The sequence below is a fragment of the Corapipo altera genome, unplaced genomic scaffold, assembly GCF_003945725.1.
Source record: "Corapipo altera isolate COAL_440 unplaced genomic scaffold, ASM394572v1 178, whole genome shotgun sequence".
Lineage (NCBI taxonomy): Eukaryota > Metazoa > Chordata > Aves > Passeriformes > Pipridae > Corapipo > Corapipo altera.
In genome coordinates, this window is record NW_020884983.1 from 1,137,810 (window position 1) to 1,155,430 (window position 17,621).

General features: G+C 47.0%; 1 protein-coding gene across 3 annotated transcripts in view; it reads left to right on the forward strand.

Annotated features, from left to right (window-relative positions):
* The first annotated feature begins 6,576 nt into the window (after nucleotides 1-6,576).
* LOC113958012 (podocalyxin-like) overlaps nucleotides 6,577-17,621 on the forward strand; it is a 47,524-nt gene continuing 36,479 nt past the window's right edge. For all 3 annotated transcript variants that reach the window (XM_027665975.1, XM_027665976.1, XM_027665977.1), the window contains exon 1: nucleotides 6,577-6,666. In XM_027665975.1, coding sequence (XP_027521776.1) covers nucleotides 6,615-6,666 — 52 coding nt within the window. In that variant the 5' untranslated portion in view covers nucleotides 6,577-6,614. The remainder of the gene's footprint in view (nucleotides 6,667-17,621) is intronic.

Genomic DNA, 17,621 nt, shown 5'->3' on the forward strand with positions numbered 1-17,621 from the left:
AAAACAAATAGTGAATTCCTCAGGGCTGCCACAGCCCCAAAACAATGATCCAGGCCGCCGGAACTTCGCAGGTTGCCCTGGTAACTTCCAGGATGGTTTGGGGCAAATCCTTGTCAAAGTGGGAAGAGGAGGCAGCAAAGCCAATGGGAAGATATGTGGAGTTGGTGTTTGGAGAGCAGTGTGTGCCCACGTGGCCAGCACAGAAGATATTTAGATTGGAGAGACGTGCTGCACCCAAGGATCATCTTGTGAAATTCCCACTGAATCCAGATCAGGACTTCAAGGAGTTTCCCTGCTCCATCCAGAGGGAAATAATGTTGGTACATTGTCCAGCAAAATGCAGCAATCCATCCCAAATTTATTGTAGAGGTCTCCTATTGGTCCTTCCCAGCCCACAGACCTTTTCAAGCGTTTGTGGGGAGGATGAGCAGAGTGGATTTTGGAGCAGGAGTGATCCTCTCACTCTGGGCTTGAACAAAGAGATGCCTGTTTTGCTCTTTACAGATTCCCAAGGTGGGAAAGCAGAGAGGGAGGTGCTCAGCTCTTCCCCCTGTGATCCAGTGACATATGGGAATGATTCAAAGCTGAGTCAGGAAAAGTTTAGACTGGGCATGAGGAAACATTTAATTACCAAGAGGGTGTTCAAAGAGAGGAACAGGCTTCCTAGAGAGGTGTTTGATACCCCAAGCCTGTTTAAGAGGCATTTGGAAAATACCCTTAACAACAGAGTTTAACTTGGTCAGCCCTGAGCTGCTCAGGCAGTTGGATTAGATAACTGTAGGTCCCTTCAAACTGAAATATTCTATTCTATTCTGCTTAGCTGGAGGCACACAGAGTGACAGGTATCAACCAGTGCCTATTTCCAGCAGTGGAAAAATGCATCTAACTGCTGGCCTGTCCCTCCTAAAGGGCTGTTTGCTTTTTTTTTCCCTGCACCTCTTCCTCCTCCCTTTTAATACAAAACCATCAGGTGAGCCCTGTATGAAGGACAATGCACGACAGATGTGGTATGAAACCTCTAGATGTTTCTGTGAGCCACTCTTAGCCCCAGTGGGGAGAGGTTTGCCCCTCCACATTCCCCCTTCTGATGCACCTGCTCTTCAACAGCCATCAATGTCCTTGTGCATCCCGATGAAGGCATTTCTAGCACCTGAGATGCCTCCAGGCACCTCTGTTCAAACACCTGCACTTTTCCAGTGATGATAATGAGCTCAAACGGAGATCCCTACAACTGTCCTGGAGACACAGACACACAGATGTGAGTGTCTTGGTTTGGACCCGAATCCACCCACAGGTGGGTTTGTTTGCCCATCTGCATGTGGTTGAGGTGGTGACCAACCTCCTGAAGCAGGTGCGTTGCAGGAGGGTTGGCAACTCACTGAAAAGGAGGTTCCTTCCTTCTTCTTCTTCTTCTCCTCTTAAAAAATTAAACTCAAGAGAATCAGAAATTACATTTTTCTGAACAGCCAAGTCCAAAGCAAAGTGCAAGAACAGAGATCCTTCCAAAAAGGATCACAGTTGAGATCAGGAGGTTATTTCAGAGCTGAACCCAGATTTTAGAAATCTTTGACTAATACCTATAGTATTTTTGCCTCTTCACTCCTAGGAGTTCAGGAAAAGACAGTTGGCATTGTGAGGGGTATCCTGGACTGTTCTTAGCTTTCTCAAGACAATTCCTACTCCTGAGGCAAAGCTGCATTTTAGTTCCTCCTGGGTCAGCTCCAGGCTAAGGAACAGACTCCCACATGACACTGCTGACTCCTCATCTTCTGAAACACAAATACAAACATCAGACCACAGGTATTTTTGTCTCTTAATAAAGGGAGGGTACTTTGATGGGGGTTTTTGGGGTTTTTTTTTTTTGCTTTCCTTCCTGAAATAACCACTTAGTGATCCTCACCCCAGGAGCCCACGTACTGTTGTTCACACTGTTGCCCACGTCAGAGGTATCAGCTCTGTGTGTGTCGCCCTTCATCTTCCCATCTTAACCCCGAATTTGAATTCCAAACGTTATTACTTTGTGCCCGACCGCACAAGGAAATAGGTGACGACATCCAATAAAACCGGATTACTGGCAAGTTGAGTGATCCTAAGCTGGATCTCAGCCCGAGGATTTTCCTGCTGCGTCGCTTTGCTCGGTCATTTTCTGTGAAAAGAGGTAAATATCGCAAGGCTGCCTGGAGACGTCAGTCAGCTGTTATGACGAATCTGAGCACAGCTGAGAAGGAATTACAAGATAAAACTGTCATTGGGAATTTATCCACCAAGAGCAACTCCTGCTTCATGTTTTCTCCTCCTTTGCCCAGTTTACTTTTAAGTCACAGAAGAAATGGGGGTTTCATACCCCTTTGGGGGAGACAAAAGAGTATCTTGGGATTTCCCCGACAAGGAAATCTCGTGTCAGGTGAAATCTCCCTCCTCCTGAGGCCATTTCAGCCCAGCTGACTCACATACCTTGAAACCACTGACTCCCTGTCCTGTTCTCTCACAGTCTTAGGCAAATATTTAGCTGGCACACACAGAACCAGGTACATGTCAATCTGTGTGCAATGACAGGATTAAAAATGATACCTGACTGATTTAAGTCCGTGAGATTTTTAAATAATAATAATGTTAATAATAAATTTGAAAGTGAATTCCTATTTTTTGCCCCCATTTCTCAGGCAGGTGTGCAGGCCATTCTCCAAAGGGTTTCTCTACACCTCAAAGACATGATTTTCATGTTTGGAGTTGAAAGCAAAAGCTTTCACATAATTTCCTGACCTTGTGATGTTGGTATTCAGGAAAACCTCCAGAGCTGGGACACTCGTGACAGAGCTCCCAGCGAGCAGTGCTGCATTGGGCATCAAAGACTGTTTACATCTTTCTGTGAAACACCTTTTTGACACCCCTGGAAGTGCCCAGTTTCCCAAATTAGGGCTTTTCCTGAGCTTTTCCCAGGCTGACGGTAAAACGTTGGTGTGGGATATGCTATAACAGACCCCCAGATTTGAAGCAGCCATGCTAAATATCCCGTTCTCTTTTCCTTCAGCTGCTCATGATTCATAGCCCTGATCTGACACCCTCTCAGTAATTATCCCCTTTGAGGCAGAGGCGAGAGGCAGATCCTGATCCAACACCTGTACCCTGCAAAGCAGTGGGAATAATGCAAGACCTTTGTGCTGCCCCCTTGAAAAAGGGAAGCTTAGCACCATGTTTCTGGATGAATCAGTCTTTCCAAGAAGTGGAGACTCTTGGAATGCCGTTATTTTACCCACCATGGCAACTGCCAGCAGCCAACACTTGCAGCAAGGGAGGAGCAGCATGCCCCACAAGTAGGTTGAGAACTGACAAAACTCCTTGCATAAGTGCCAGGGTTATGATAATTAAGAGACAACCCACATCCCAAATTAGCAATTTAAAAGGACTTAGGCATCAGGTGCTCAGGGGTTGAGGGTCCCTTCTCCCTGCACAAGGCCAAAGGACCAGCACAGCCCAGATCTGCTGATGGGACCAGTCAGACGGAATTTCTTCTCCTACCTCTCATTACAAACATTGCACAATAAAACCAATGGCCACCAAAACTAGGTTGATTTTTAAGTGGATTTCAGGTCATTTTGTTTTCCTTGGGTTTTCTCTGCCAAGGAAGCTCTGCTTCTGTCTGTCCTTCCCACAGTGGTCATCCAATGTGGAGACCTAACACACCCTGGAGGAGCCCATCTCCCAGGCACTGCTATCCCAGAGTAATGTGCCCTGGGATATTTTTGTAGTGTTTTGTGGGCATTGGTGCCATAGAGAGTTTGAGGATCTCAGCATCCCCTCCCTCCTCTCCATCCCAGCGACACTGCTACGCTGGAGCACCTCAGATTTTCCCCTGGGCTGCTTTGACTCGACAGTTAAAACCAAAATGTGCTGATTGGGAGAGTGTGTGTGTGTGTAAATGTGACCTGTTATTAAAAATACTCTGCAGTGGGAGAAGAAACTGCCTCTCTGATATTGGTAAGATTGATAATGTGCATCAACATGCTCATTCACTTATTGTAGCTTGAGTTTCCCAGGTTTTAGGGGCTGTGTAATGCAGAGTTGTAGTAAGAGGAGGTGAGGCTGGGCTGAGGCACAGGGAAAGTCTCTCTGCACTGACCCAGAAGCCAAAATCAGGACAAGAAGCCTTTTCTGGGGACAAATGCAAAGCAGGTAGGGAGGGTGAGCCAGCCAACCCAAGCATCTCCTCATCTTCTCAAGGTGACCTTGCAATAAGAAGAAAGTCCACCTTCAACTGAAGGCATCAAGAAAACTGTATTTGAAAAGTTCTTTTTGGAGGGAAGGTTATTTTTGCCACCTCTGGGTCCTGGCTGGGAAGGTTCCTGGTTTAGCTGGATCTGTCAGAGCCAGGAGAGGGATTCAGTGCAAAGCTCTGAACTTATTTTTAGTCTCCTCCTAGCTGCAGCCTGAACATCAGAGAAAAAACTTTCAACACCCTTCCCTCTTGCCACAAAAAATGCCAAGATCTGATAATAATTTTGTCCTTCATACTCTGGGCATGTTGTTCCTTTAAGACATTCCAAATGGGTGCAAATCTTTCCTAGAAATCATCTTGTGGAAAGGTACGTTCACTGTTGGGGAGAGGAGGGATCAGGGGGTTTTTGTACCATTGGGGCACTGTGTGTGTGTGTGTTCATATGGGTGAAAATGCAGACAGTGATCCCAAATTAAGCCAAAACTCCAAAGAATCCCCCACTCATGGTGAGAATCCCAAAATGAACCCAATCTAGATGAAAATCCCCAAGAAATCAAACCCCAAACCCCTGTCCAGATGAAAATCCCAAATCCACCCCCAAATGCCCATCCTTATAAAACCCACAAATTTTCCCCATACAGGGAGGAATCCCAAACTGATCCCCAAATCCTCATCCAGATGAAAATCCCAAATCCTTATTCATGTGGGTGGGAATTAAAAATCAATCTACAAACCCCCATCCAGACAAAAACTTACAATCCCTCACAAGTCTTCCCCCCAGTGAAAACCCCAAATTTACCCTGAACTCCAGTGAAACCTCCCAAATCACCACTATGCAGATGGGAATACCAAATCATCCTCACTCCTGCCATTCCAATGAAAGCCTCAAATCCTCCCTAACCCCCCAGTTCCAATGAAAATCCCATCCTCTCCATACAGATGAGAATGACAAATCCCCTTTCAAACCACCCATCCTGACAAAACCCCCAAATCCTTCCAAAGTCCAAATGAATATTCCAAATCCCCTCCATGCAGGCAGGAATCCCACCACCCTGGAAACCCCCATCCTGATAAAAACCCCAAATCCACCTCTAAACCCAATGTACTCCCCAAAACCCTCCATGTAGGTGAGAGCCCCGAATTCACTTCAAACCCCCCTCACAACAAAACCCCAAATTCTCCCCAACCACTCGATTCCAAGGAAATCCCCAAATCCCCCCATGTAAATGCAAAATCCCACTGAAACCTCTCACCCTGACTAAACCCCCAAGTCTCCCCATGCAGATGAGAACTCCAAATCCCTATCCCAAAGAAACCCTCCATCTCCCCCCATCAAGCCAGGAGTCCCAAATGTCACCCTGAAGTCCCCAATCCAATGGAAACCCTAAACCCACTGAAACCCCCAAATCTCCCCATGCAGGTGAGAACCCTAAATCCCCCCAAACCTCCATTCCAACAAAACCCCTAAACCTTCCCCAAGCTCCCAACTCCAATAAAACCACAAAATTGTCCCATGCAGTTGAGAACCTTAAATGCTCCCAAGCCCCCATCCCAATGAAAACCCCAAACCCAGTCCAAACCCAATGAAGGCCCTAAATGCCCCTATCCAGTTGAGAACACCAAGCCCCCTCCCAAATTCAACACAACCTCACAGTTTCTATGAAATCCCCATGCTCTCCCCAAATCTCCCACCTTGACTAAAATCCCAAATCCCCTCATGCAGGTGGAACCCCAAATACAATCCCAAACCCCAATCCCAATGAAAGCCCCAAGTCTCCCCATGCAGTTGAGAACCCCAAATCCCCCCCAAACCCCTGTCCCAATGAAACCCCCCAAATCCTCCCCATGCACTGAGAACCCCAAATCCCCTCCACACCCCCATCCCAACAAAACCCCTAAATTCTCCCCAACCTCCTCACTCCAAATCCCCTCATGCAGCTGACAGCCCCAAATCCCCCCAAAACCCCTATTCCAACAAAATCCTCAAACCCCTCCACGCAGTTAAGAATCCCAAATACCCCCCACACCCCAAAATCCCAACGAAACCCCCAAACGCCCCCATGCAGTTGAGAACCCCAAATACCCCGCACACCCCCATCCTAACGCAACTCCACATCCCCTCGGCAGGTGGATCCCCCTCTCCTCATCCCCCCCTCCATCCCCATCCCCATCCCACCGCTCTCTCCCCCCGCTCCGGGGGGCGGAGGCGGGGGCGGGTCGGGGCCGCTCCGCACCTCCCCCGGCCTGGAAAGGGGGGGCCCGGGCAGGGGAAAGGGAAGGGAGGGGAGGGAGGGCAGTGGCCGGGGAAGGGAGGGAGGGAGGGAGGGAGGGAGGGCATCTCCCGCCCGCCCCGCCGGGATTGAGCGCCGGGAGAGCGGCGGGACAGCCGGGAAGCACCATGCGGGCTCCGGGGCTGCTGCCGCTGCTCCCGCTGCTGCTGCTGCTGCTCGGTGAGTGCCGCCTCCTTCCCCGCTTTTTGCCCTCGCCGTGCCTTTCCCCCACCTTCCAGCATCCCTCGCCTTCTCGTCCCCCTGTGTTTTGCCTTTACTACCGGCGAGTTTGGAGGAAAACGATCCGGGGGGGGGGGATGCTGAGCTCCCACCCGCCTCCTGAGTCCGGTTTATCACCCCGCTTAGCTAAAACCCGAGCGCATCCAGCCCTCCGCGGCAGCGCAACTTCGGGTGCAGGAGCCGCAGTGCTGGTTCGCTCTGCAGCGGGATGAGCCAAACGCGCTGCTTCCCGCCCGCATCCCTGCCCGGGCGTTGGGGAAACATCTCTCTCGGGAGAGCGATTTTTTAGGGTCCCATCGAGCAAGGGGGGACTTTGGGTTCGGCTTGGTGTGGCTGTTCTTGCAGCGGTCCAGCGCTCCGGGTGCTGCACGTACCGAAAACGAACCATCACCTCTGACCGTGGAGATGGCGTGGGAAAAGAGTGCGGGGGGGGAGAAAGCAATTCCCTGCTGGAAGTTGATGGAGGAGTTGGAAAAAGGTTAAACTGGAGACCCCTCGCTGTGGGGCAGCGGTGGAGCCGGGCGGGATGTGTCGTGTCGGGGAGGTTTGGGAGTGGAAACAGTGCCTGGGGTCCTGCGATGGTGTTGGGGTTCAGGGTGTGGTGGGTGATGGAGTGGGAGATCTGGCTCTTTGATGGGGTGTTTTGTTGGAGAGGTGGCCAAAAAACCACTTGGAAAAGTAGCAGGGAAGGGAAATGCATTGATTCTTTGGAAAGTGAATAAAGGTAGGGAGGAGTGGGGTGTTTCTTCACTGTAATCAGGGAAGACAAGGGAGGTGGGAATCAAATAAAATGAAATAGTATAAAATAAAATGCGAAATAAAATAGAAGGTGAAATCTTGCTCCGACTCCTGTCTCCCAAAAGAGCTTCTGCTGAGCTGAATGTGCTTTTATTCAAGGTAACAAAAGCTGGAGGAGGCTCCGGAGGTAAAAGCACAAGTGGAGGCAGGGCCCTGGGGATTTAACTGTGGGGTGAATTCCCAGAGGTCCGGCTGAAATCTCTGCCTGCCTGTTTTTTTCCTGTTCCTCTCATGGAACTCACGGTGCAGGGGTTTGATGGGTGAGCAGGTGTGAGCCCCCATCTCTCCTGGATGCCAAGGTGGGCTTGAAAAGAGATTTCACTTCCCCTTACAGCTCAGGAAGCCTGAGTGTCATTAATATATGGCATAAAGTAGGAGCAGTTAATACAATTTTCTCATGCTGGACAGAATTTAGCTGAGTTTAGCTGACTTCGCCTTCTCAGAAGGTTTGGTTTTGTTTTTCAGAATGGGGCAATAAATACTCTGGGCTCGGGACAAAACAGGCTTTCAGTGGGAGGATGTGGGGGGACCTGTTTCTGTAACACTCTCAAGTGATCCTATTACACCTTTCTCAGAAATTAATTAACTAAATCCTTGAAAACAGCATTTTGTGTCATTCGTTGCTGCTCTTAAGTTCTGAAATAAGCTCCTTAGAGATGCTTTTATGTTGCTCCCTGGGTATTGGCACCAGGATTTTCTTCCTTAGGGGCCAAAATTGTCATCCCTGTTTGCTGGGTGTTTGGGCTTGGAGTCTCAAGGCTGGTATCTCTGCAATCATCTGAGCTACTCAAAGCTTAAAATTGATCTTTTTTTCCCCTCCTTAAATGGGAAGAAGTTGAGTCTGTAAGTGAAACTGCAAGATTTCGAGTACCTTAAGAAATTGGGATGGAGCCTGCATGATTTGCTCTCCTTGAACTGGATGTGAAATGGGTGGGTGAGCGGGAAGTGGGGATTTTGGAGCGTGTTTTTGGAAGGTGACAACCTCTGTGCGTGGGGCAGAGCAGAGTCAACACAAGGTTACTGAAGTTTTTTAAAGGCAGCTCTTTTGGGTACAACTATTTCTCTAGAAATACTGACTTCCAGGCTTGTGTCATCCCAAACCCCTGATTCCGCAGAGATTCCCTCTTATTTCCCTCCTTAAATCAGGATAAAATCAGTTTCAGACAAGAGTGTACAAGAGATGCAGCAAACATGGCACTGGGCAAATAACATCTGTAAATTCAACCAGCCAGTGAGTGGCTCAGTTACCCATTACAGTGTCTTCATGGGATATTTAATTTTATTTACTCCTTCCCCACATTGCGTCTTGTATTCCCACAGGGGGGTCTGATAACAAAATTGCATCAGGAAGAGAAAACCAATTATTTTTATTCACAGAGAATTCAAAAGAGCCACAGCAGAAACCTGTCCTGGGGGCAAAAAAGAACAGGAAGGGGCTTCACTGGAGATAAACCCTTTGCCTGGATCAAAACAAACCTCAGATTGATGGGTTTTAAATCCTTGTTGCCAAAACACTGCTTTTCATTCCCAAAGGTGGGCTGGCTCCCCGGTACTGGTAGTTCCCTGGTACTGGGAATTCGTGTTTGTAGAAGACAAGCTGTCAAAGATGCGCATTTTTAAAAAACCATTTTATCCTTTGAATACTAACTAATCCTGACAGAGGCGGGAGGAGGCAAATTTGGGGCCATGTCTCCAGGAGAAGAAAAAAATGGTTAACCTGAGGGTTTCAAAATCAGCAGTGAAGCAGAGTGTCTTCTTAATACATTTGCTGTTGGAGGAACTTTGATAAGATTTTTGCAACCTTTTTGCAGGCTGTTTTAGCAGTGCCGTGTCTTCGATTACCCCGTGGCAAAGCAGATACAGTAATAGTAGCCTGGGGCCTGTTTGGAAGGCTTAATTAAAGAATTGTTTGTAAATCATTTGAAGATCTTTGGATGAAAGGAACTGGAACCATGCAATATGCTGATTTAATTCCGGAGAGTTGCTCTAAAGGCTTGTGACAAGGAGGTTGGTGATCATTCATGTTGACGGTGATGGGAGACCGGCTGGAAATGTCTGTTCTCAGCATTTTTAGGGAGGCTGGGGTTGCACTTTGGTTATTATTTACTTTATAAATCATGTATTTTCTCTCCTCATCTGTGGGGGAGAAAGTTCTGGGATGTTTTGGGGCTCAGGCCATGGGGAGTGATGGAGGTTATTTATGGCCAGCGAGGATCTCTCTGCTGTGCTGCGCCCCTGTGAGCACAGAGAGGAGCTGTTGGGGTTTAGGTACCCCAAATTTTGTCCCCTTCTCCATGATGCTGGTCTGGGTGGCCTCTTTGCCCTGTCTTCAAGGACCCACTGCAGCACCCAGAGCCCCCCCTGGGGGCTTTGCAGGGCTGGGGAGGATGGGGTGAGTGGGGTTTCATCCTTATTACAGTGATGCTCTGTGGAGGTGAGATCCTGCTGTAACATCTGCCTGTGCTATGGCAGCTCAGGCTCCAAGCCCAGGTGCCTTCAGCTTTGTTTCCAAGTGGTCCAGGCAGTATTAGGACCAAGCAGGTAGCAAATCCACCTGTGGATGCACAGAAATTCCTCCCTCCCCACTTCTGATCTGAGGGGGAGTGACACAGACAGAAACACGCAGGTTGTGAGCCTGAGGATCCGCCTCACCCTCAGTTCTCCCAGCCTGACAGCGCTCTTGTATGACCAACAATCACCCTCAGCTCTGAGGGCTGAACACCACAGAGGGTTTGAACTCTGCAGGAATCCAGGTGGCCCGGTTTGGTCCATTCCCCATGTGCAGGAGTGTGAAATCTCCCGAAGCCTCCGAGGAGATTTCACTCGCTCCTGCCAACTTCCTTGTCCAAAGCCTGTTTACGTGCTCAGCTTCTTCCATAACTGGCCCATCTCCACCTAAGGATGTTGTTTCTGAATTCTTGCAATGCCTGCCCTTTCCTTCACACAGAGCTTCTGAGCAAACCTTGCCTTTTTTTTCCCACTCTAAGCCATGCACAGTCATCTGGCATTTGTTGTTCTCCAGCTACCTGTGCTCTGTCTGCTGCAACCCCCAGGGCTTTGCTGGATACTCCACATGTCAGAGAGCAGTTCCTTTGGGCTTGGAATTCTCAAACAAATCCGCCAAGTCTTTCTCTTCCAGTTTGTGAGACAGCCAGGCTCAAACCTGATTCTGCATGGGAGTCTTGCAGGTCCCACTGCATGGTGGGGTTTGGGGAAGTGCCACCCATCTCCCCCCAAACCCTCTCCATCTGCCATTGGGGTTTAACCAAAAGAAAATCCCTATTTTCCTTCTAGAATTACCTGGTGTGATGGTGTCCCACAACACAGAGTGAAGGTTCTTTCTCCTGTTATTTTGGAGGCTTGGGAACAGTTTGTCTGAGCTTCACCAGGTTTTATGGCTCTAATTGTATATTTTTTGTAGAGTTGTGCTGGAGCCTTCTGGCGTTTTGCTCTGGAGATCCTCGAGGAAACTGGGTGGGGGCAGGAGGGATATGCTCTGCCCATATCACAACTCCAGTTTAGAAGTGTCTAAATGTACCATATCCAAAAACATATTAATTTTTGTGCTAAACGACCTTGTCTGAGAAGGTAGAGCTGGGAACAAAAATATGATCTTCCCTGTTACTGTACAAAAATCATATATGAAGAGCTGAAATGCTGTTTAAAGGACTGTGACAGCATTTCTGTCTCTATTTTTCCTGTTTTTTCTTAAATTATGTGCTGTTTGGTGGAGAGACCGTGTGATGAGTGGTCAGGGATGAGGAGATTCTCTCAGCTGGGGCTACTGCAGGACAAAGAACAGTGAGAAGTGTTCAAAAAACAAGTAGACGTGGTGCTTAGGGACCTGGTTTAGTGGTGGACCAGGCAGTGTTAGGTTAGTGGTTGGACTCAATGATTTTAGAGGTCTTTTCTGACCTTCCATGATTCCATGAGGTTCTGGTGAGCAGGGGACTGCAATGCAACAAGAGCTTTCCGTGGCCAGAAGCAACTGCGCGATGCTGCAAGGGCAGAAGGCACAAACCACAAAGAGGGCTTTTATCATGAGACCCACTAAATTTGGAGCTTTGTGCTGTGATTCAGGAGGAGCTGGTGACTTTGCACTGCTTGTTTTCCACCCCTTTATAGTGTTACAGCCTGGGGCCACCAGATGTAATGGTATTTTTCTTCAAGGTGAACTTCCCGGGGATGGGTATCAGTGTCCTCACCTCCTTCCACAGCTAAGGGAGAGAGTTCATCATGGAACCACAGAATGGTTTGGGTTGGAAGAGTCATTAAATATCATCCAGTTCCACCCCTTGCCATGGGCAGGGACACCTTTCACTAGACAAGGTTGCTCCAAGCCCCATCCAAACTGGCCTTGGACACTTCCATGGATGGGGTAGCCACAACTTCTCTGGGCAACCTGTGCCAGGGCCTCACCATCCTCTGAGGAAACCTGAGGTTCCCTAAAGGATGATTCAGCCTCCTTCAAGTTTCTTGCTGGCTTTGAATTACAAATAGTGCTGGAAATAGTGAGTGTCTGGAGGAGTCTTAGAAAATGCCAATAGTAAAGTTACTGCTTTCTGGAAGTACAAAATTCTGGGATGGGTTATTTTGGGTGACCTTTTTCAGCATTGCATGGACATATTCACTTGATTTGAGTCCCAGTGTGTCTCAGAGTCAGCCTTTGGTACCAAGTATTGCTCCCCATAGAAGTGGTCATGGCACCAAAGCTGCCAGAGTCCAAGAAGCATTTGGACAACGCTCTTGGGCACGTGGTGGGATTCTTGGGGTTGTCCTCTGCAAGGCCAGGAGTTGGACTTGATGATCCTTGTGGGTCCCTTCCATGTCTGAATATTCTGTGATTCTGTGAAATCCTTTTGGAACCAGAAAGTGCCAGGATGCCCCATCAACCCTAAAGAGAAGAAAAAAACCCTCTCTCCTTCAAGACTCGGAGTGAAGGTGCTCCGAACTCCAAAGGCACCAACATCCTCCAGTGCTTATTTGCTTATTGAGCCCCAGGCCTTGTTAATGAAGGTTTTCTCGTCCCTAAATGTGTCTGTTTTGCAGATCTCTGCAGCTCCTGCTGCTCTGAATGTTGCAGGCACCTTTTCTGCCCCGTGGACAACGTGTGTCTCACAGCTCGCTTGGCCGCGGGCCAGGGGCGCTCAGCAGGCACCGGTGACACTTTGGTGACAAAGTATTGCAAGGAGACAGGGAGGATGCAAACAGCTTGTTAAAATTAACTCAGTGTGGCGCCTCAATGCCCTGCACAGAGCAGAAGGGGTGAGGAAGGGGAATGAGCCTTTGTTTTGGGCTGAAGCACCTGCTTTTAGAGGTGCATCCACAATAAACCAGCTGAGGGAAGGCAACGTTGAGGTTTGGCTTTCAGCATGGCTTGACTTGTGCATAATGTCCAAGGTTCCGTGTCCTGGTGTAGTGCTGGGGCTGGCTGGCAGCAGAAAATCACTGGGCTCCAGTTTGGGATGAGCTGGCTTGTGGAGGAGGGGAAAACTGGGAGTCCCAGGGGACAAGTTGCTTCTTCCTCCTACTGAAGGACCCAAGGTAATGCCATGTAGGTTCAAATACTTAGCCAGCGTGTTCAAGGTTGGAGCTGAGCTGTCCTTTAATTCAGCTGCATCCTCTGAAGGTAATTTAGATGTGTTTTGGGCTAATTTGTCCACTAGAAATGTTTGTTTCCATATATGCTCCTCAACATGATCCAACATTGCACCAAAAATATCCAGAATCTGCTCCTCAAAATACTTATCATAGAATATACTGAGTTGTAAGGAACCCGTCAGGATCACTGAGTCCATCTCCTGGCCCTACACAGGACACCCCAAGAATCACACCGTGTCCCTGGTGTTGTAGAACAGTGTCTATATGCACTTAAAAACATCAAAAAAAAAGATGTATTTTGGGATTTGGAAGAACATCTTGGTAGTAGTTCAGGGGTGCACCCTAAAGGCTGCAAAACGTAAAGGCAAATAAGAATATGATCCTTGGGTTTAAAACCCAAACCTGTGTTTGATGTCAGGAGCAGGACAGATCTTTGGAAATAGGCAGATGGGATCTGTGTTATAACCTCCTCCAAAATGGAAAAGGGAATGTTTTATTTCTGAGTTGGTCCCATTTTAGATGTTGCTTTGAGGTCCAGTTGATATTCTTAGCATCCTTAATAAAAATTGCGTTAATCCAGAGCCTTTTTCTCTGTCTTACAAATTCTGTGTGCAGGGAGCTTTGGTCTGAGGCCACATGGCTCATGAGAGTGGTGAAAGGCAGAAGGAAGGTCATTTTGCAATGGAAGAATAAGGCCTTAGTTACTAATGGCAAAGGCTGAAATTTTCTCTTGCAGCCTTAATTGATTTTAGCAAATTTAACTGGAAGAGAAGGGAGAAATTGGCTTAGAGTTATTAAGCTATAGTGCTTAAATATATATTAAATCTATCGTAGAGAAATGAGGAGACAACCTTGTCAGACATTTATTCTAAGTGGCTTCTGTTAGATGAAGGCAGAGAGAAAAATGCCAGATCTCTAACTTTGACAAAGGGGACTTGAAAGGCTCTTCAGAAAGATTTGGAAAAACTGTATTTGAGAAAGTCCTTCTTTGAAATCTAATAGCAAAGACCACTTTTTTTTTTTTTCCCCTCCTCCCTGGAGTCTGAAGGCAGGAGGGTGAGATAAGACATTCCACCACGTAGGCAACTGGGGGGGGAAAAAAAAAAAAGGAAAAGTTTAAATGATACTGCTGCAGGCTGAGGGAAGTGGAGAGCTCTCAGGGTGACCATTATATGCTGCTTATCAAGATACTGCAAGCCTTGGCTGTGAGAAAAAGCAGAGTAGTGTTAAGGAGATGCTCTGTGCCAGCCCGGATCTGGTTAGCAGTGGTTGTGCTGGAATAACATCAAGTAATCAAGGCCTTGGGGATAGATAGATATATTTATGCTAAATAAACAATAAAGTTGTCCTGGTTGGACATTTCTAATTTATTAAGCAACAGAAGAAATGTTTAAAGCACAGGTAAAGGGAGCAAGTTTCTACCAGGTACTAGGCCAGCTAACGAGTAGCACCCTCAAACCAGGCTGGGATTGCTCCAAACCAGCTTTCTCATTAATGCATTTTTTCAGTCATCACTCTCTGCTGGTGCCCTGATTTGGTTTTGGAGCCTAAAGGAATTAAAATAACAAATAAATAAATACAAATTTGCTCCCATGGGTTTCTCTTGGCAAAGTGGAGAAAGTAGCAACGTGCAGTAAAAGCACAAAACGACCCCCTCGTGTTTTTTATTTTCCTTTTTGTTATTTTTTCCTTCTAATATGGTTTTCATTTTTACCCTGATCTGGCTGTGAGGTGTTTGTGCTCTCCACTGCCTCCTTCTGAGGCCACATGAGTTTATACCAAATCCCAACAATGCCATAAGCCCCCCCAAAATCCCACGTGGCAATGAAAAGCTGGGATGTGTGTGCTGCAAATGGGATGAACCAGCAATTCTGGGGCTCCCAGAAAAGCCTCATCCAACTGAGAGACAACCAGGGCAAATTATAAGCAAAGTGGGACATGGCATCACATCAGCTGTGAAGTCAGAAAGCAAAAATCACCCCCTTGAGCCCATTTTCCAAGTGTGCAAGAGTTAATCTCAGCCCACCATCACTTGGGGTAATTCCCATGCCAAAAAGGCCATGAGAGGTGTCAACCTCTTTGGCACAAGGAATAAATTTTCCTGTCCTGAACAGTCATGTGGAATACTGGGGGGGGGGGGGGATGTTTAGAGATTAATACAACACCCTATTATAGAAAATTATTTTGTTTCCTTAAAATTTTCCCAGATGACTAAAAAAAGCCCTCAAGGCTCTCAGTCTATGTGATTTTGGAGGCTTCTAAGATAGTTCCTGCCCATGAATGGCACCAATAAATCCCCATTAACTTCATTCAACAGGAGGACGATCTTTTTTTTTTTTTTTTTTCCTCATTAAAACCTCACAAAGGGTTCAAAAACCTCATTTTATGGCAGGGTGCTTTGATTTAAATTGATGTGGCTTAAATTATGAATTTTAATCACGACTTAAAATACGGCAGGAGAAAGTCAGAATTTGAATGATTTGATTTTAATCATGTTTTTCATTTACAATTCATAGCTACATCCCTTCGGCAGGGCTAATTCTCCTCATTGTAAAACTTGGAGATTTACAGCCCACTCTTGCCTTTCAACTGTGTTTTCCAACCAGGTTGACACACTCTTGAACATATTTGTTTAAGCAATTTTATAGCCTGATGCCTCTCTGTCTTGATTTCTAATTTATGCATCTCCGAAGTCTTCCTTGGTAATGATGAATAAAACTAATTTTGGGTTTATTGGTGGAAAACGCTCTTTGCTTGTAGAGGAAATTGCTGTTAAACTGACAGATGCAAAACAGCATTTAAAATTCCTTTAAGTCACATCAAATAACCCAGGGCCTGGTTACCTAATGAATAAAGTTTTCAACACACTTTTGAGTTTTAGTGCTGAGCAATTCACTGAGCAAATCTCAAGCTTAGTGATGGGGTTTATTTCATGACTGAAATGAATTGTTTCGTGTCCCTCGAGGATTCTGAACAAGCAGGAGTTGTTCCCCTAAAATTCACTTTTACTGTTTAAAATGGGAGAGGAAAACAATTTTATTTTTCAGCTGCCAGTTTCCAATTGTTTTCTTGGAATTAACTGTGGATCGAGCGGCTGGCTGTGTCTCCCCTTGATCTGCAGAGGGAATTTCAATGGATAGCTGAGGTTTATATGTGTAACTTCTGACAGAAGAACCCCACACTGGGTGTCTGGATACCCTGGATATCTGCCCATAGTGTGGGTAGAAGGCAATTAAAGGAAAGAGAAGCAAGAATTAACGAGGCTTCCTTTAACTGGCTGCCCGGTTTTTGTCCCGCATCCAAATCCAATCCTGTTTAGTGTTAGAAAATCCAAATTCCCCAAGTGCCATGAGTACCCTGCTTGGGTTTGGTCTTACTGAAGTATATTTAATTATTTTTTTTATTATTTGTTTTTAATTTGGCCTTTTACAAATTAGGAAGAGATTTGGCCTTGATGGATCGTGGCCCATGGCAGGGAGTACACCCATTCCCAATAGGACAAGCCCAGATTGGAAAGATCCTTCTTGTGTCCAGGGGAGCAACATAGCCTAGCAGATCCTGGTGGACCTCCATCCATCCACAGTGCATGCCTATCATGGCAGTTTGGTGAGGATGGCAGGGATAACCTGAATTCCCCTTCTTCTTTTCCAAGTAAAACACTATTCATAGACAATTTCACAGAGCCTGGTGAATCCTGGATCTCCTCATCCAGCCTATTTTAATGCATCCCCTTGCTGATCCAACATGAGAGCACTTTATCCAGCAAGCCTGAGAAATAAAACTTTGCTATTTAAGGCAACAATCACAGGGGGTGGAAAAAAAGGAAAATAAAATGATCTTGAGATGATTGTGATGCCACTCCTGCCATCACTGCTGTGCCACTGCCAGTGACATGGGTGTTCTGTTTCTGCTACAAAATGTCAGTTTAGGCTCATAAAGTTCCCTGATAAGCTGCAGTTGAACCCAGCCTAAGGTGGAGGATGCACTAACAGACCCTGGGCAAGACCCTGTAGCCCTCACTCTGCATTTGATTAGCCCAAATCCCTCTCAGGATGTTGGGAGGAGCAATATCCCATGATGGCCATGGGAACCAGAGGCTCTTCCATAGTGAGTGGTTCTCCAAACCCGGCCTACAATTTACTATCTCACCCCAAATCTTATTTACTGTGGAGTTTTCCAACCAGGAGAATGTCAGTGGTGGATGGGGTGGTGATCAGCAATTCCTAATGAGGGAAAGGATGGTCAAAACAACCACCCCTCTGGGCTGCACAGCAAAGCACAAAGCCAGTCACCCACCACTGTCCACGTTACCCATTTCAGGTTTCTCCAAATCATGGCTTCGGTTTCTGGGGGTGATTTAGGGCAGCTGAGTTGGGGGGAAAAAGCTTTTATTTTGGCAAAGCAAGTGGCACAAGAAGAAGAAATGTAGACCAGTGGGAGAAGGGAGAAATGTAGACACGTAAGGGGGCAGAAAAAATATGGGACCTCATGGTCAA